We start from the raw sequence: 20178 nt of genomic DNA, 5'->3' as shown, positions 1-20178 counted from the left end.
GGGCGTGTGCGTGTGTGTGTGTGTGGTGGAGCGTCTGCGTCGGGGATTGGCAGAGCCCTTGCAGACTTAGGGCCAGTTGCAGAAAGCAGTCGACAGGCATAATCCTTCATAGCCGTCCTAAACACTTAAATACACAGTGTAGCAACTCCCCTAAATCTGACAAGGCAGAGGCAGACACAGGCACATCCATGTGTGCATGCACACACACACACTCGTCTTGGCCTTCCACCAACAGGGAAAAAACCCCGCAGGCTCCCCTGACATGCAACCCTTCACATTTCCCTGCTGAGACAGCCCTCCTCCCCACTCCTCTGCCCCATCTCCCCAAGTGGGGGAAGCTTTGATGCCGGCGCTGAAAGGGTCTACTTACATCCCAAATCTCCAGGCTACGTGATCGTCTGTGATCCAGCTGGGGGAAGAGAGAGAGAGAGAGAGAGAGAGAGAGAGAGGGAGATGAGGGGGTTACAAAGGAAAGGGAGAGCGGAAGAGAGACTTGTGTGACTGCGGAGGGGAAGAGCTGTGCAGCTGTAGCTATTAATAAGCCGAGAGTGGAAAGAGAGAGCCGAGCCCGGAGATTAAGGCTCTGTCCCAATTCTCATTCCACCGCCTCCTCCACTCGGCCTCTTCCCCTCTCCCTCACCCCTATAACTTCCCCTCCAAACAAATAATGCCTTTCCTTTTCGCTACAGCAACTGAAGAGTCTGAGAGGCGTTTTAATTTTCAAAGATGTGTTGATAATTATACATTTTGATCACATAAAATCTTATGAGGGAAAAATCGTGTCTAGAGCTGGAATAAGGCCAGTGCTGTGGCCCTCCACATAAGGACAGGCATTTTACAGAAAATAGGCTGTCATTGGCTGTACTCACCACCAACCCCCCGCGGGACCATAGTAGCCCTTCAGCAGCGGCAAGGAGGCCATGACCAGAGGCACCCCCCACGCCATCAGATGGTACATCCTGATAAAAGGCAGACATTTATTTCATTATGTGCACCAGGACCAGGGAGCTTTGCCCTGAGAAATAAACCCTATAGCTAAATCAATTATTTTCTTCTTCAGTTCATCCCTTTGTTGGCACTCACATCAGGGTCATTTTTCAGGTGCAGACAAATGCCTATACAGCCACACTGCCAATTACTCATGGTAATATAAACCATAATTACCCTGGCTGTTGTGGAAAAGATGCTTTGCAGAGGAGATGTCTGCATCGAAACCACAAACAGGATGCAGATTCTCACTCGGCGGGTGTCAGTGACTACAAAATCTGAGGACAAAGCTGACTAGACTATGTGCGAAAATATGTTTTTTAACTTCATTGCACAAATAGCCTTTTTTTTTAAGAAAAAAGGCTAAGAAACCTGGAGAAGCTTATACTGGCTATCACTGAAAAATGATAGGATCAGTAACAGTTTTCTAAGAAGTTCAAATGTGTGTGTATGGGTGAGTGTATCAGACGGACGAGGTGTGTGCTCCACTGTCCTGGGCATCGGTGTGGGCGTCGATACTTTATAGAGCGTACAGCATCGCCTGGTCAATTGAGTGGAAGTCCTGCCCTGACTTGTTCAGAGTGCGGTCAATCGAGCGGTGGCGACACGCCTGACACACACTCAATCCCTCTCGGGTTGTGCACCACACACACCCACATCCAAACACACACATACACACGTTGTCTTATTTCACCGGGGCACACTCCCCCCCTATCTGTTCCCCTCTGATGGACAGCAGTGTGCGAGTGTGTGGGAGGTGGTGGAGAAAGAGAGATGGCTGGTGGTTTAAATAGAACAGAATAGTGGGTGGGAAAGAAATATAGGAAATGTATAGATCCAGAGAGAGAGTGTTTAGATCAAACGCAATGTGAGGGAAAGAGAAAACGACAGAGAAAGGGGAAAAAACGGAAATGTTGAAGCGCTGAAAAAGAGAACGCGATCGAGCGACTGAGTGAGTAAAAGAGCAAAAGAGAGAACAGGAGAGGGAAAGACTGAGAGAGAGAGACTGTGTGGTGGTGGTGGGAGGAGAGATACAAATGGTGAAATCAGTGCTGCCAGTCCGCGACGTGACGACTGGTGCAGGGGGGGGGCTTGTCAGGAAATCAATGTCGAGAGCTCACAGACCAGCAGACACACACACACACAGACACGCTGCAGCACAAACCCCACACACTCGCAGCGCTTTGAGAGGGAGATGACGAGGTCCGGAGCTGCGCGCAACATGGGCTTAATGAGGCACAGCAGGACTGCTCTGCGCTCCGCATTTCACACACCTGCACGCGCACACACCCACACACACGTGCGGACTCGCACACGCCTCGTATAGAAACCTCTCCCGAGGCTCAATCTAATTTCTCACCGTCTCAAGCCGCTCGCCTAAATCCGTCCTTCGAACACACACGCGTGCGCACACACACGCACGCACTCACACACACACACACACACACACACACACACACACACACACACACACAAACACTTCCCATCCTCTCTTGCATCCACTTCAATCACTCTTAGATCATCCAGCCTCCGTTCCTCCATCTCCTCTGGCGATTTGTTCATTTATAAACCATCACGCTGTGCCTTCACTCTTCATGGGTGTGTGTGTGTGTGTGTGAGGGGGAGAGAGAGAGAGAGAGAGAGAGAGAGAGAGAGAGAGAGAGAGAAGAGAGAGAGAGAGAGAGAGAGAGAGAGAGAGAGAGAGAGAGAGAGAGAGGGTGGGGGGGTGGGAGGTTGGGTTCGGGGTAATTGTGCATGCATGCAAAGCCACATACCCGCCTGCCCTAAAACATACAGCTTATCTACGCAGTTAATACATGATGCCACGACTTCGCTTGGCTTCGCTCTAACCCATTAAGGGTTGAGTTGGGGTTTTTTTCTTTTGCATTATGTGTGACCAGCAACACACAAAAATGCAGACACATCCTCCTCCAGCCAAGTCCCTCTGGACCCATGAGAGGATATGCAGGTGACAAGGCTCTGAAGCGAGCCGATTTTGGCCCCCTGGCTGCCCCCTTCCTCTCCCATAAAGCCGTCTCTTTCTGAGTTATACCACCATTATATCGTCTGGCTTATTGCTAATCAATGCAGGGAAACTCCCATGGGTGAGGGGGGGGCACCTCAATTTACCGGCCCAACTCCTCATACACAGAAGGGTGGGGGGGGGGTGTGCACACCTAATCACATCTACAGGATACAAAAACAGAGTTGCAGCTAACTTGCTGAAGCGTTCTCTTCCGCCCACCGAGCGCATACATTTTTTTTTAGAATGTGTGTGTGTGTCACAAAGCTCCGCGCTAGGCATGGAAAATGAGAGAATATCTCACACACACACACACGCAAGCACACACACACACACACACACACGCATACACACACACACACACACACACACACACACACAAACAAATTCACACTCGCGCCGTGGAGAGTGCTCATGGGAGTTTGAGCGACAGAAACATAGAGCCACAAAGCGTGAAGATGGGTGCGCACGCAGGCAGGCACGCACACACACAAACGCACACACTTAACGGCTGACACTCACTCCCTTTTCAATTAGAGCGTCGGCTGGCTGGAACAGAAAAAGAGGAGGGAGGGAGGGAGGGAGGGAGGGGGAGCAGGGGGGGCTGTCACTGCTCTGCGGGGAGACACATGCTCTAGCAGACCAAACACACACACGTAAACACACACATAAACACACGGGCAGAGGAAAATGGCCGCAAAACGAAAAAGAGAAATATACATTTTAAGGGAGACACAGAGGTGGACATGGAGACAGGAAATGACCTGTTTAAAAATGTGTTGATCAATCAATTTGTGGATTATGAGAAAAACAACCAGCATTTTGATTTTGACTATTTTAGGTAAAAAATCTAAGCAAGGATTTAAAATAAATTAAATTAAATTAAAAAAAATGTCAATCATTATATGGTTTCTTGAGAATTTTGTACTTTTCGCAGTTTATAACACTTTAATAAGCGTGGGTTGTGTGGGACAAAATAAAACATCTAAAATCAAAAAATCTTGAAAAATGAAAAGATATATCTGTAAATCAAATGCTCAATAATGGAAATAATTGTTAGCTGCAGCACTGAGCCACCTACTCACATCTCATATCTGCTGGTGCTTACTTCCCTGACCAGGTTGAGGTACAGGTTCAGTGTGATGAGGCAAACCCAGGCCAAGGCACTCCAGTCTGCAGAGACACAGGCAAACAACAAGGTCAAATTACAACACAGCTCCCCCGCCACACAGGCTCACACCTGCAACTGTGTGCCTAAACACACACACGTAGGAGTGTGTGTGTGTGTGTGTGTGTGTGTGTGTGCGCGTGTGTTCCACTTTTTGATAAATGAAGGCATATTCTGCAGTAATATGAGGGAAACCTGTGGCTCACGGTGATGGATGAGAGGGGGGAGCACAGAGAGAGATAATGATGAACTGTGGAAAAGCAGAGGGAGATAAGGCAGGAGTGAGGGCGAGGGAGGAAGAAAGGAGGAGGAGGAGAGCGGTGGTGCGGGGGTGAGTCGAACGGAGTGGACTACAGCAAGTGTAAAGAAGCTGAAAAGAAAAGATGAAATGAAGAAAGGGAAAGGAAGGCGAAGTCAGCAGAGGGGAAAAAAATGAACTCATTTTACCGAGACAAGGGAGAGAGTCTAGAAAGCTCACTCCCCTTTATCTGCCCTCATATTCAGCCCTTCTTTGTGTGTGTGTGTCTGTGTGTGCGTGTGTATATTTCTGTTGACAAGACAGGCAGGGCTGGTCGTCACAATGATGGATTCTCTGAGCCATATACTCAGCTTACTCAGTTTCACACAACCCCCACACATGCACACACGCACACAGATATACAAAACACACACACTCCGGTTACACTCGGGGAACCTTTAGGAATAGAGTGCAGTGACTAAGAAAGAAGGAGGCTGGCTGTCTCTGTCATTATCACAATAAATGATTGTCACGGCGACGGCAAACGCGTCTTGCGTAACCAGACAGCAGCGGAAGCTTCGCTTTAATAACACAGCTTCACCACCTGTCCTGACGCTGCCCCTGCCACCATCTCCCTCCATTTCAAACGCATTTCATAAAATTTTATTGGTCGGAGTTAAAAGCGTAGCTGCGCTATGCGGCTCCCACCAGACTTCGCTACAGAACAAAGTGCCCGTTCAGCCGGTGTTTATGTACAGCCGTTTGTCCTCAGCGTGAGGATCCTCATGATAAACCGAGGTGACAGGCGCCAACCCCTGCAGCACTAACTCACTGCCCATTACCCTGTATCCGTCTGAGTGTGTGTGCCCGTGTGCTTGTGTGTCTGCCAGCGAGACCAATAAAACAAGCCTGGTGAAGTGTCGTATTAGCAGCCGGTCCTAACTAAGAATCCTTATGCAAATCAAAGCAGAAGGAGCTGTAACTGCAACAAATGCCAGCAAAGCAAATAAAGAGAGAGCTGATATCTAACTTTTTCTGGATATCTATTAGAAATCTAATTTAAAATGTATATAACATTCTGTAAAAATATTTATCTCAATATGTAGTATGAGACATGGTGTTTCTTGTCACTTGTCACAGCTCCTGTCACCGTTGTTGAGGTGGGAAGTAATGAAACGCAAATACTTTCTTACTGTACTTAAGTAGATTTTTCAGGTATCTGTACTTTATTTGAGTATTTATTTTCCTCACAACTTTTAACCTTACATTTTCAAAACAGGCTTGTTACTTTGGTTCTTTTGCATTTGAGGGGAATTATCGATTACTTTTTATCAGTGCTCAAAATGTCGGTATTTGATGTCCTGGGGATGAGCTTCAACAACCAACTAATATTTGTGGTGCGTTTAGGAACAGCTGGGACCAATCCTACTGATTCTGCCTTTAAGTTAAATAGTCTTTGAATTATACCAAAATGACGTGCGCTTCAGTAAGCTTTGCACAGAAATGGGCAGTAGAAAAAACGGATACTTTTTACTTTTATACTTATATTAGCACTGTCGTAGCAGTCAAGAAATTGAATCATTACTTCTACCTGAGTAAAGAATGTGTGTACTTTGGCCACCTCTGACTGTTTGTTTTAAAGTTTACATTTCCTGAAGGCCTCTTGATTGTTTTTTTCTCAGGCGAATGGTGGAACATGATTACCTAGTCACCACCAGATGTGTTTCTAAGGTGTGTCCAACTATGATTGTTGATTTTGAAGAAGAGCTGAGGGCCAAAAAAATCTTCTGAATAAAAGAGAAATGTTTATTTAGCTGGAGTGTGCCACACCTTTTTTCCTTAAAAGTTTGATTCACAAAGAATTCTTTCCACTAACTCCAAAATTGAGAACCTGTTGATGTGTATGATTAACTCAAATGAAACGCTGGAGTCCCGTACTGTCATTGGAGGAAAATCATCTCCTCATACAGCGGTGATGTAACACTGGGCCGTCAGGTTTTAAGGCGGCATACGAAATGGCTGCGATGGGACAATAAGTGCACAGCAAGGTGCTTGGCTTCCAAGTATTGCGCCATGCTCACAGGTGTGGTATTCTTGGTATGGGTGTGTGAGAACTACTAAATGATGTGCAGGTTTAACCACCCCTGACAGCTGGTGTATATTGAGAACTTCGGGATGGGATGCACAGGCTGGGTTGACGAAATGAACGCAATAAAAGACAGGAGGATAGGCTATTACGGATATAAAACAGTCTCCACAATGAAATTATAGCCATACCATGAGAAAGAATAACCATAAAGTCATTGTTAAATGCAACAGAACGCATACAACCATAGATATAATGTACAGTGAGATATGATGAGAAAAATAAGGCAAAAATATGACTTTTCTGACTCAAGTCTGGCGATAGAAGTGACTTAACAATAACTAATTTAATCTGTTCATCACCTTCAAAAAGCTCTTTCTCAAGCATGTATATCCTCCAGAAAACAACTCCCTACAATGCTTTTCCAAAAGCCCAAGGTGAAAGATGGTTGCTATAAACTGGAGGGATCAGTGTCAAGGCGCATTTTGCTCTCAAGCCAAAAAACAAAATGACAAACTAATATAATTTTCCTCTGGGGTTTATTGAGTTGAATCCTTGCTCTTTCTGTGCCGGCTTACTCAACTCTATTGTTAAAAGTGTGCCAGTGAGTAATCAAGTTTTCTCTTACCAAAGTACGTTAGCCACCAGGCCTGAAAGTCGCAAAGCGATCCCTCCGGATGTGACTCACCCTGGGTAGGGAAGGAAAACAGCACAGGGAAACATTTTCACAAACCACCCACAAAAAAAGCCGTTGTGTGTGTGTTTAATGAAACCGACAAGAGAAACTCACCATGACATATGCTACACTGTCAAAGAAGGCAGCTACAGTCAGGCTGAGAATCATCTTCTGTACAGTGAAAATGAGAGAGGGAGACATGAAGACGGATTCTTGAACGAAACACACCCTGGTAAATATCCCAGTGCATTTATATTCACTGAGAGAAGGGCAAATTAAACATCAAATGATCACTGAAGTGGCTGACAGCTTGGCACACGGTGTCCCCTGTGACAACTTGGTGAAAATATCACAAAGGAGAGTCTCCTTAATTCGTTCTATACACAGTGAAGCCATTGTGTTTTATATGAAATAAATCAATAACCTGTGTATTACAGAATTTTGAAAGGGCAGTTACGATGCATACCAGCTGTCAGCCTATGGGTGTTACAAACGGTTGCTGTGGTAGGTATATAAAGAGACAGACAGATAAACACACACACAGCCATAATCAATTTGTGTCCTGCATTGCCCCTGTAAAGGCTACAGAGGAAGAGGAGGAGAAGACAGAAAAAGAACCCAGGAGTGCTAGAGAGCCCTGAAGATTATTGACTGATGGATAACCTTTGTAAAGGGGATGGAAGTAAGAAGAGGGGTGAGGAGCAGAGGTGAAGGAGGAGGAGGTGAGGCCACTCTGTGCGACCTGGTTCAGAGGTAATAGGATCCATCAGAGCCACACTTTAAGCTGTCATTTTCTTCAAAGTAGCAGGAGACAACGTGGAGCGCTGCTAAACCTGACAGACTTGCTGGACTGGCTTCAAAAACACCACACAAGCCGCACACTTGAACAAACCCTCATCCTTTTGGATGAAAGAAAACACATTTATGTGGAGAGAAAAAAAACATCTAACTAATATTATTCAGAGTATAGTCAGACCTAAAGTTGAATGCAAACCTCTTCATTTGGAGAGGAGAAAAAGCACAAGACGACAGTCATTATCACATAACGACCATGAGTCAATTAACTCCACAATTGATTCATCTGTGCATTTTAATTGGGTTCAATTATGCCAAGATTTGCCGTGGCTAATTGAACATATTTCCGGGGGCACTGAAGCAAACAGAAAAAAAAAATAGAGAATCAAATCATGCTGTACGTTGCAGTGCAAATTTACCTGAGCCAAAGAGTGATACCTGCGAAGCAGCCAGATCACAAACAGCATGAAAAGGCTGTGGGGAGAGAAGAAAGACAACAGTGAGATGTTTCTCACTAACTGCAGAGCCAACGGTTTGAGCAGGAGAGCCAACTGCTGTACTAACGATGATATACTGTCTTACTGCACATAAATACATCATAACAAGTCCAGCACACATCCCTCCAGGCTCTCTTGTAACCTTTACTCTCACTGCTGATATTCTCCGGCTCGTAGTAGGATCACTGACCATTAAAGCAATGCGGTTTAGACTGAAACTAATGAAACCCACATTAGTGTCAGAAAACCTGCCAAAGACCTGCTCAGCAACATCTGATGGAGTGAGGTACCCGGCCAAAAAGCAACCACCACAGCTAAATGTTGAGGCCCAAATGTTACGGTGCAGTTCATCAAATAGCCACTACATGTCACCGACCAAATCACAACTGACTGTTAAAAACATTAGGAAACCACCGATGTCTTCTTAAAAATTATAAATACATTTTTCCAGAAGACATTTTGGTCCCAAATAATTTCCCTCGATCTAAGGTTTGTTAATTAAAATGATTGTTCAATTAAAATGATATATTATATTATAGTCTACAGCCCTGCAACTGGGTTTGAGAAACATCAAGATCATTTAATTTCATTATTAAACAACATTTTAAACACTAACCTTCAGCCCTAATGCTGTAGTTATGTAAACAGTACCACTTTTTATGAATTGATACAGGCTTAAAGGAAAAGTTCACCCACAAATTAAAAAATTCAGTCTAATATTTCCTCACTCCCATACTGATAGAAAGTCAGGTGAAGTTTCGTAGTCTACAAAACATTTCTGGAGCTTCACAACAAAACAGTGTTGCAGCATTCTGCTAAACAACTGAAGTAGATGGGGACTTAAAAAAATGGCTCAGCTCATCCGTCATAATCCAAGTCTCCGGACACCCTGGGATCCCAAATAGATTAAAAAATGTTAGCCAAAATCTTCACTGTTGCTGCTAAACTAAAACCGTTGGTGCACACCCTGTCTGAAGTTCGACCACACGTCAAGGGTGTAAATAGCGTCTTTTCCAATGAAATTGGTATCTCAAGGCTTGTGGAGACTTGGATTACGCTGGATAAGCTGTATGGAGCCATTTTATAGTTTTGTTTGTTTGTTTTTTACGTTTTAAAGTCCCCATCTACTTCAGTTGTTTAGGAGAATGCTGCAACACAACAAAACTAAACCCAACTTTTCATCAGCATGAGGGTGAGCAGATGATGACTGAATTTTAATTTACGGGAACTTACCTTAGAGCTACTTTCATTTAATTGTAAATACATATCTGACATACAGGGTGTGACAAATACAACAACAATGTAAACCACAGCCTCAGAAATTTTCCACAAGGTTAGGCACAGCCTCAACAAAAGCCCCACACACACCTGTATCTATTACAATCTTGATTGCTAAGACGATAATGAAAGACCTCTTTGTATATGTGACTCACGCTGACACATTTATTGTATTTATTTATCAGTGCAGATAAATATCTGTAGCTAAAAACAGTTCAACTATTTGGTGTGAAATAAAAGACAAGGGCTCATTTGAGAAAGAAATAAGTTGAAGAAATATTTACCATCCTACTAAGGAGAAGGTTCCTGTGGCTCGTTTTACTGTTAAAATCACCACCTGTGAATCAGAAACATATGCATTACTGACTCGGTGTGTTGTTTTTGTTTGGAGAAAAGCACTGTGCAAACTTATTGAGAAGTGCAATGCAAATACTGTCGTGCCATCATTATAATTATAGGCTTGGAAATTACTGGGTTGACAAGACTGCCATTTGTTCAAGCGTGTCTTTTGTGTGTTTGTACATGTGTGTGCAAGCATGTCTATTGGAAGTACAATAAAACGGAATCTGCACAACCCAAGCAGCATCAGAAGTGTAAACATTTACAATGAACAGACACCTAAGGTGATTATGATTGTCACCTTCACATGCATTTGACCCATTTTAACATGCAATAAAACACAGAGGGCTGTTAAATGACTGCTGAGTGAAATAAAACCCAGCAAGGCAGATGTGTTAACAGAGCTAAAACCGGAAACTCAACATAGTTTGAGAAGAGCGACATTCAAGCTGAAACTGAACGAAAAGAATGAGAGGCATGAGACATCTCTGCTGTGATCTTTCGCACACAATATCATACATCTGTGGCCTTGGAGCAGTCACAGCAAAAGCCTATGATCAGTCTGATAACTAGTATCGCCTCTGCTAAAACACTGAGGTGTCGTGTTGACCTACATAGAAAACGGGGTCATCTATTGCCAAAAAACCTAGGAAACATTGTTAATTAAATCTGTGGAAGAAGGTTTCAAGTTTTACAGTAATTTGTTTTGCAGTAACGTAAACTTTCTAAACTTGGATTGCAGAGACAGAAAGGATTTGATTCACCTAAGAGAGAGAGAGAGAGAGGCCTTATACCAGTTTATTGCTGCTTCAATTACATTTGAATGATGGCTCCCAACATGGAACTGCAGGAGGGTTAAAAAGCCTCAGACTATGCACTTTGAAATACACTGTTTCATTAATGAACAGTGCATGAGTGATCATGCTTTTTGAAAAGTTAATTATGCTATTTTGGGGATGGATTTTCTCACCTCATGATATGCAAGTCACACAAATGTCTGCATCATGGTCATATTGGGCAAATACATTTACAGAGTTACACTCTAATTTACATTCCTGCTAAATTATATTAAAGAATGAGTCTTAAAATTTCAGTCAAGATGGTCTTATCATATCAACAAAGATCTGACTGTTTACTTTGAGTCCAGCAATTAGGGCTGCAACTAACAATTATTTAATAAATCATCTGGTCTATAAAATGTCAGAAAATAGTTCCAAAAACCTTATAATGTTTTGTTGTTTGACCAACACTCAAAAACGTGAGATACTTAATTTATAATCACATGAGATACAAAATGCAGTATACTGTATCGACATAATTAAGAAGCTGGAACTGGGAAACGTTTGTTATTATGCTTGAAAAATGACTTAAATGATTCATCCATCTAACATATTGCTTATTATTTTTCTGTTGATTGACTAATGAATTAGTGACTAAAAAGTTGAGCTTTAAGCAACTTACTAAACAATATAACTTTATAAACTATAACAATTTATGAAACAACCTGCTGTAACACGTTCCATTAACGTCCATTAACTCAAAGGCACTGAGCAGAATTGAATATCCCCAAATAACATCCCAACTAGTACAAGCAGGTCCAGTATTCATCCAAATTGTTAAACTAGACCTATATAGTATTAATCTTAGTGACGATTTATGAACCAAACTGAAACTGGGATAGCTGGTTTGGTTGATGTGGGCCATCTGTTTCTGGGTCAGTCAGTGTACGGTAGACTGTCACTGACACTGATCAATTGCTTACAATTATGAGCAATTGCTTGCTGGTAAAGGAGAGATTTGGGCTCTAGGCAAGACAGCATTACTCCGGCATTCCTCCCTTGATATAGCTAGATGAAGAGAGGGTACCATAACCTGGAGCCTAATGCTGCTGCTGGCACACAAAGCTACACCTTCTCACATTAACACATCCGTTGCACTAGAGACACAGCGCTGGTTCTTTAACTAAACTGCCTGTATGTTAGACTTGATTCAGTGGCAAACTACAACTGATACAACAACTTTTCTAACTAGGTGATTCTGAAAATAAGGGAAGTATTGAAAGGTTTATTACCGTCCTTTACACCAGTCAAGGGTAACCATAACCATCTGCAAACTTGATGTAATCCAATTTGAAGTTACATATATGAAGTTCATGATGTACAGTTTTTGTGCTTGAGACTTTGCCAGAGAAGTGTTAAATTCAACCCTAGGATTAGTCGAGCTGCAACAATTAGTTGATCAATCGTTTAGTCCTTCAAAAGAAAAGAAATTGCCAACTATTTAGACAAACGTAAAGTAATTTTTCAAGCGAAAATGTCCAACACTGTCTGGTACTAACTTCTTAAATGTAAGGATTTACTGCTTTCTTTGTCATATATAACAGTAAATGAAGAGACTTTGAGCTCTGGACTGTTGGTTGGACAAAATAAGTGATCTGAAGACTTGCTTTGGGGCTGTGGGGAATTAGAAAAAGCACTTTCCACATTTCTTTTTACATTTTATGTATATCGTGAAAATAATTTAAGGACAAAGCGATAATGGAAATAATCATTACCTGCAGCCCTAGAGCTTGGTGGTATTGTATTGGATTGGATTGTACTATGTTGTTAAATGCATGTGTGGTGTGAACAAAGTAACAGGAGCAATTTACAGTAAAACCTAATCATAACAACAACATCACAAACCATTGCATCACATTTGTTTGGTCAATACTTTCGTCCAAAGCAGCTCACAGTAAGTGCATTCAAACATCTCTGTAACAAGAGCTGGATGTCATCAAAAAAGTACATCATCCCTCCCAAACAAAGAGCATGTTCAGTGCTAGTGTAGCAAACTGACAAGTAGGACAAAAAAGTTATGGGGGCTAAACACGAGGTGGGCAGCAGCATTCTACATGAGCTGCAGAGGTGGACAGAGGGGCTTCAGCAAGGAAGGAGATGCAATAGTCTGGGCGGGAGGTGACAAACAACTGAACCTGAGTTACCTCTGAGGGAGGGCCAACCCTCCTAACACTGCGCAGGAGGAAGCTATAAGAACAGGTTACTGCTGTTCAAACCAAGGCCATAGAGATGACACAATAGTCAAAACACCATAAGCTTCACATTGTTAGTACTTACTGCCAAGTCACTGAGTATGACAATTGTATAGATGTGGAAGATGTATTCTACTATATTTACTTTAGTAAATAGTAGATTTTACAATTTTGCATAAGTATTATCAGCATAATATACTTAAAGTACCTAAGGAGTACTTATACAGAATGGTTTGGGTTATGTTACTGCATTACTGTGACATTATTGTTGATCAATTAACATGTTACTAATATTTCAATGTTGTACAAGGCTGGGAAATAAGTGCTTTACATATACTGCTGGATGGTTTTAATGAGTAACATGCATTGTATCTTGTGAAATGACCACAAATTTTGTGTGCAAAGTAAACAGTACAAAATATCCCTATAAATGAACATGTATAATTATAAAGTACACGCCCTTCAAAAATGTACTTAGGTAAAAGAAATTGAGTACATGTACTTAGTTACTTTCTACCACTGTTGTTATTGTGCTACTCTCCTTCACACCCAGCTAACATGTGAAACAGGTTCACTATCATTTCAAGATAAGAAACTGTTAAGCTTCACTTATCTGTCTTCCTCTGCTTCATAACAAACTGACTCACAGGTCTCACAGTCTAAAATAATTAACGAACGAAAATATAGTTTTATTAAATATGAGTTACAATGGCTAAAATACATAAAGCTGGAGAGTTAATGCTCAGGCCAGTTAGCTTTAGTTAGCTTGTAAGTTTGTTAGACACTGGCCGGTAAAACTGGTTTTGTGCGCTGTTTTAAATAGTCGCAATGTCACGTAAATACTCGACAGTCCAGTTAAACTAACACTTAGCGGTACACAGATAGCTTGTTTGATAACTGACAGCTCAGTTGTACCGCTACAGTTTAGCTTCGGGAAACATGCGAGTCTCGGACCTCCATTCACCAACTTATCAATCGGTCAATCAATAAACAGGCAGGTCGAGTAAATATTTACCAGACCTAGCAAAACCCTCAAGTCATCTGACAGTGAAACGTTAATGTAGCTAACTAGCCAATTAGCTAAAAAGCTAAAAAACTGAGTTTACATTGATGTTGGCTACTTACGCATCGATAGTCGTCTGGATCAGTATTAAAAAGTACGCAGCGTGAATTGTTGCTCATTGTCTTAAGATTTTCAGGGTCCATTTTGAGGCAAATACGAATTGGAGATAATTTCGTTCCAATGTGTTTTTGTTTTGTTGGAGCTTGTCTTTTACTTCCTGTTTCTACGGTGCGCACAGAGGGACAAACAGCACAACTGGCCGCTGTGAATCCAGGGTCGTCACAGGGTCGGTGGTGTGTGGAGACTTCGACGTGTACATGATTAAAACTCGACTTATAACGTTTTTGTTTCATTAGTTTCACTTTCATTATATTAAGATGTGAGGAAAATCCAATTCCAACATGTAAATGGTAGTTTAGTATCAGTCAAGGGTGTAATGTAAATAAAAACATTTACTTAAGTAGCCTACTTTTTCCTTTTTTTGTGGTATTTAAGAAATAAATGAGTATTTCCATTTTCTACTACTTAATACTTGTGGTTCACTACATCTCAGAGGGGGGTGTTGTCCATAAAATATAATGCACTGTTACAGATTAAATTCACAACAGTATATGAGGTGGACGAAACTAGCTTCACTTCCAGCAGCTGTAACAATAAATGTTTCTCACACATCAATGCATCAGAATTACTTTTGTTGCTAATTTGTTGATGAAGGTTAAGTGCTGTATCTTAGGCAACTGTACTTGTTTCAGTTTCTTGAAGACATTTCACCTCTCATCCAAGAGGCGTCTTCTTTTATTGCTAATACTTTAAATAGCTACATTTTGTTGTCTGATCATAATTACCTTCTTTCACGTTAGAAAGATTGTGCATGCACGTTTACTTGAAATTGGGTATTTTTATACTTTGGTATTGCGCATTAGAGGTGTATTCCAGTGTAAAACATCTAAATACTTCTTTCACCACTGATATCAGGAAATCAACTTTCCTGTGAAACTCTGGTCAAAAGCTGCAAAAAATCCTTGTGTTCACACCTCTCATTATTGATCTCATTATCAGAAACTGAAAGGGCCTCATTATAGCCTCAGGAGGTAGTTAGGTCTCATTCTTGTTAGGCTACACTGATGTGCAGTGTTTTGAGACTGACACTACTTATCAGAGGGTGAAAGCGCTTTCGTGATAGGCTACCCTCTGGCATTCACCAAGGTTAATGAGAGGGTTATCTCAGATGTTTTTAGATACCAGCAACCTCATTTAGAGTTGAATGCAGAAAGGCATGCTACCTTTGCCCTAAATGTGAACAGCAGTGGCTTTTCCTGTTAACAACCTGAATCTCAGAAAAGAAAGAATTTGCACATGTATCGCTTTAAGATGCTAGAGCAGTGCAGCTTCCTTTGTAGACTTAATCTGGATCTCCAATAGGCTTTGTTTTATGTTTCTCTAGAAGGAGACAGACAAGAAAATATTGGAATTAATTTAAACAATATTAATTAATATTAAACAATTATTTGGATAAATCTTAAGATATAGTACAGTTGCACTCTAGATATTGTTATTTAGGTTTAGCTATATATTAGGCTATATTGCATGCACATTGAGAACAATTAAAGCGACTTTCTGTTTCCTCCACTATTGTCTTTCCCTTAAAAAGAAGCACATTAACATCGCCAATAAGAGATTTTTGCGTGTGCGCCCCTCATTGTGTTTTTGTGTGTTGTGTGTGGTGTGTGTGTGAGAGAGAGAGAGAGAGAGGGAGAGAGAAGGAGAATGCCAGTGGTAAGTGGGTGTGTTGCACCCTATTGACCTATTGTGACACTGAAACTCCAGCTGCACCCATTTCTCTCGGTGGCCTTTGAGGCTGTCACTTTCAGTTAGTCAAACAACAATGAAGGAAATCTGTGATTCCTTTTTTCCTAAAAGCAAAGTATTACATAAAACAACACGTGCACGTGCTTGTGCATGTATCTGTCTTATAAAAATATATAAAAAGCAAACTTAACTGATTCCAGAGCATACTTGTTTACTCATATGAATCTCCTGACTGCAGGATAATATATTTACTGTGTGAAGCTCTTCAAAATCAAACAGTGCAATGCCTTTTTTTAATTCTATGATACAACTAATGCACTGTAGTCTGCGAAATATCCACTTCACACAATCATATTGAGAGAAATTTATGCAAAAAAGTGTTCAAAATGGCCTTACATGTGCTTCACTATGTAAAAAAAACACCCTTTCTCCTCGGGCTTTTTAGTTTCAGAGCTCAGGTGGGTCAAGGTGTTGTCGCTTAAATGACAGCCAACATTCCTCAGCCTGCAGGCCATTTTCAATCAGCCCTCCCTTCAACACATTTGTTGTAGCGTTACTGGTGGAAACTGTGTGTAAATAATGGTAATAAATCTGATTTTTGATTCACTTTATGAGTTGATGCCAAAAATGCTCCAGCGTCATAAGCTGTTGTTGTATTCAACAGGTTTTGGTACTAACCCAGATGATCTAAAAAAAATCTAATTATCCACTCCTGGAACAAAGTGTTCAGATGTTTCGGATGTAGTCATTAAACATTATCGTGACTGAACTAAAACTCTTGAACAGCATCCAACTGACAGGAGGAGGGCAACCGTTGAGACTGACTCTTAGCAGTGTTTATATGCTGCTTTGTTGGAAATCAGCGCACTGTATGTATGAATTAGACAAAATGTAGTTTTGTGCTGTCTGTTCTATAATGTAAAACTCCATGTTGAAAATAACTGTGTTCACAAACAAGTAATACAGAACAAATGAAGTAAGTTTGTATAAAAGTTTATTTTAGAAACAAATATCAGTACAAAAAATGGTGCAGAATGTGCGTAGAAAAGCCTCTTCTGACAGATAGATGTGTCCACTGACTGGCAAATAAACAGCAATAACAACGCAGCATCTTGTTGGGACCCCATTATTCTCTTATGCAGATGAGATATTACCGGCTGTTTCCGGTTCACTGACCATGTAGGACATTAGGAGATCATAGGCGGCTATACAGTAAGCATCTGCCTCCTTCCATGCAAGCACAATTAAAAGACACAGACACGTGTTAGACGTGAAAGAGGACTGGTCATACACAGACAAATACATGTGAACACACTGACATCATTAGCATCACACAGAGGAAGCTAAGTCCTGTGTCAGTATCCCCCCCTTCAGTCAGAGGGGCGGTTCAGATGACAGGTCCTGTAGTTCATGCAGTCCACTTCTTCTCCAACTTTGAAATAACATTTGGCTCTCAGACATACAGTGTGAGGTAATAAATACATTAAATATGGTTTAAATATGTGTCATCTGTGTTTCACTGCTGAATGCATGATGTGTACAACACTTTGGAGTGCAAAAGATGAGTTTGGTGTTAAATACACAACAGCTCTCCTCAGGATCAACACATCTACAGTAAATACCACAAAGTAGACCAACACCACGGAGGCCTGTAGAGAGAAATAAGCTGCCCTTTTCTCTACCATTCAAATGTTTGTCCGTAAATTTCATCAGTAGCAGCAGCAGCAGCAGCAGAAGGCCTGGTCAGGAAAGTCAATTCAGCCAGTCTAATAAAATTAAAAAAAATATGGGCTTTAAGTTTCCTTGGCCTCGAAGATTACTGGCCCCATCCTCCGATACCAATCTCCTGTTTGTAGCGCTTGGTGAGCGAGTTGGCCTGCACTGTGAGCTTGGACAGGACCCCTTGCAGCCCGGTCAGGTGGTACTGGAACTGCGCCTTCAGATCCTCCTCCTCCTCCTCTTCGTCCTCCTCGGATGAAAACGACGCGGACGAGGAGGTGGATGTGGACGAGTTCATGCGGGTGATCTTCATGCCCTCCTTGAGCCTCTCGTCGGCCGCGGCGCACCTGACGCCCCACTCGATGTCCCCGCGGATGGACTTGAGCAGCTGGTAGTAGCTGTACATGTCCCCCTCCTCATCGTCCGATTTCATGGAGCCCATCATCTCCCTGTCCTCCTCCAGCGGGACGTCCCGCAGCAGGCTGGGCACCATGACGGTCTGGTCCATGTTGTTCACGGCGCCGAGGAAGCGGTTCATGGCGTTGAAGAGGGAGTTTTTCTGGGTGGGGGAATCGTGGAACTGCATCATCATCTTGGCAAGAGTTGTTTTTCTTCTCGAACACAAGTGAAAGCGGAGATCGGAGTTTCTTGTCTTGTTTGGCTCTGGGAGCGTCCTGCTTTAATTCCGGGCTGATCGGCTTAAAGAAGCGTCTGCTTGCTTGCAATGCTGCGACAGGGATTGGCTGTGCTGTAAATCTGGTGAGCAGCGCTTGTAGTTGTGTGTCCGTGCCCTTCTCGTGGTTTCCTGCTTATGGGAAGACTGGTGCGCGTTTATATAGCTACGGATCCAGGCAGGTTTCTTGCGTCGAAGGCGGTTACACAACCTGTTTGGCAAGTTCTTCCGCTGCAGTTGTAACCGGAGCCAAATGACCTGTAATAGCACCAGCAGAGATTAGATGTTTCATACGTTGTCAAGGAGAGGAGTGTCTCTAAATTGACAGTCAGAGGTACATGCAACACCACAAGAGTCCAGCAGAAAGAAACCACAGCTATGATTTATCGGATGAACACGCTCGGTGCTTTACCGCGCGTAATTACGCACACCAGCTGCCAGTTCACCGACCAACACTGCCTCATCCAATACTTAACTTACCGTGCAATGTGCTCTCCTATGATTTATGATTTGTCTTCCGGTGAAAGGCTATAACTAATAGTACATCATCACTTCCCACATTCTGTTTCGATGAGCCACGCAGTGAGAAGTACAGGGCGAGGCCTGACCGAGCGGACCGGTTTCATGAATATTCATCCACCCAGCCATCAGCCCACTGCTCGGGCTTCCAGTTAGCCAATCAGACGACCGTATGCGTGCTCCGGGAGGCGGGTCATGTCGATGTTTGACCAATGACGAGGCCACTGTAGAATAGAAAACAGAGGCAACACGTGGTCAAGCACTCTTGCTTTTGAACAATTATTGATTTAAATTCATAGACTGACTGTCAGTGTGTAAGTATTCTTTCAGTAAAACTACCAACGCACCAGTGTAATAATACTCCATTACAAGTAAAATACCTACATTAGTTGGTTAAGTGATGGCACTAAAGTTGTATATCAGCAAATATCATTGAAGTATCAAAAGTAAAAGTAAACAGATGAAATAGTTCCTGATACTTTAAGTGATATAACTGGTCTTGTCTTTGCTTTTTTTAATGTATAGGAGAGTTTTATGTCTTTATGGCTCAGGTTTGAGCTGTTTGACATTACCTGGAAGCTGCTTGATGCCCTCCTGGATCCATACATTTCATTAATGTTGATAATCTATATCCTCTGTTGCCATTCCAGTTGTTTCTTCTTTCTGTTCCCCTGTCAAAAGGCTTGGGGAGTTTTTTCACATCTGAAGTGAGGGTCTCCTACAGCCGTGTTCATGAAGCCAAAAGAGACATAACTGTGATATCGACCAAAGAAATAAATCGACTCAAACTTTTTAAATTGATACCATCTTAGTAGTTGAGAGGGGAAATGTCTCTTTGGTGGAAATTCTACCAATGGACAGACATTTGACACATGTTAACAGACACTGTTTTTCCGAAGAATGACTCAAGATTGGCAGTCGTTGGTTTGAATATTGTATTATATGAAATTGTCATATGTTTTTATGCAAAATCTTACTCTGAAATGTGAAAAACAGTTCTCAGAGAGTAGAAGAGCAACACTTTCTTCTGTAAAGTAGTGGAGTTGAAATATGAAGCAGCATAAAACTAACACCCAAGTAAAGTACAAGCACCTCAAGCTGTACTTAAAGGCATACTATGCGGATTTGCTGTTTGTAAACACACCTTTGAGACATGCAGTACGTGATTCTGGAGAAAGATTGCTGAGTCTCATTTCCAGTAACCCGAGGACCTGGGAACAAGACTCGACAATCAACAAACAACAATCTTGCTCCAGAGGCACAGAAATGTACAGAAT

The 20178-nt window shown here is 42.1% G+C and overlaps 2 protein-coding genes across 2 annotated transcripts in view; both read right to left on the bottom strand.

Annotated features, from left to right (window-relative positions):
- The window catches only part of LOC141002329 (cyclic AMP receptor-like protein A), a 51781-nt gene extending 37379 nt beyond the window's left edge, over nt 1-14402 (bottom strand). Inside the window, exons 1-8 of the mRNA XM_073473625.1 lie at nt 14244-14402; nt 10033-10085; nt 8393-8447; nt 7293-7349; nt 7131-7191; nt 4096-4183; nt 870-959; nt 371-409 (exon numbers count right to left, since the gene is read on the bottom strand). Coding sequence (XP_073329726.1) covers nt 371-409; nt 870-959; nt 4096-4183; nt 7131-7191; nt 7293-7349; nt 8393-8447; nt 10033-10085; nt 14244-14324 — 524 coding nt within the window. The 5' untranslated portion in view covers nt 14325-14402. The remainder of the gene's footprint in view (nt 1-370; nt 410-869; nt 960-4095; nt 4184-7130; nt 7192-7292; nt 7350-8392; nt 8448-10032; nt 10086-14243) is intronic.
- A 2565-nt stretch (nt 14403-16967) lies between these two features.
- LOC141002379 (mid1-interacting protein 1-B-like) lies at nt 16968-18943 on the bottom strand. Its single transcript, XM_073473692.1, has 2 exons — nt 18863-18943; nt 16968-18640 (listed from the first exon to the last, which is right to left on the bottom strand). The coding sequence occupies exon 2, from the start codon at nt 18299-18301 to the stop codon at nt 17807-17809; it is 495 nt and encodes a 164-aa protein (XP_073329793.1). The 5' UTR covers nt 18302-18640; nt 18863-18943; the 3' UTR covers nt 16968-17806.
- Between the last annotated feature and the right edge of the window lie 1235 nt (nt 18944-20178).

Source organism: Pagrus major, chromosome 9 (assembly GCF_040436345.1).
Source record: "Pagrus major chromosome 9, Pma_NU_1.0".
NCBI classification, from domain to species: domain Eukaryota; kingdom Metazoa; phylum Chordata; class Actinopteri; order Spariformes; family Sparidae; genus Pagrus; species Pagrus major.
Note: the sequence above shows the minus strand (reverse complement) of the source record. Positions and strands in the feature narration are given on the sequence as shown.

Coding starts and splice junctions, on each gene's coding strand:
- LOC141002379 (XM_073473692.1), bottom strand. CDS start 18,301: ATGATGATGCAGTTCCACGATTCCCCCACCCAGAAAAACTCCCTCTTC.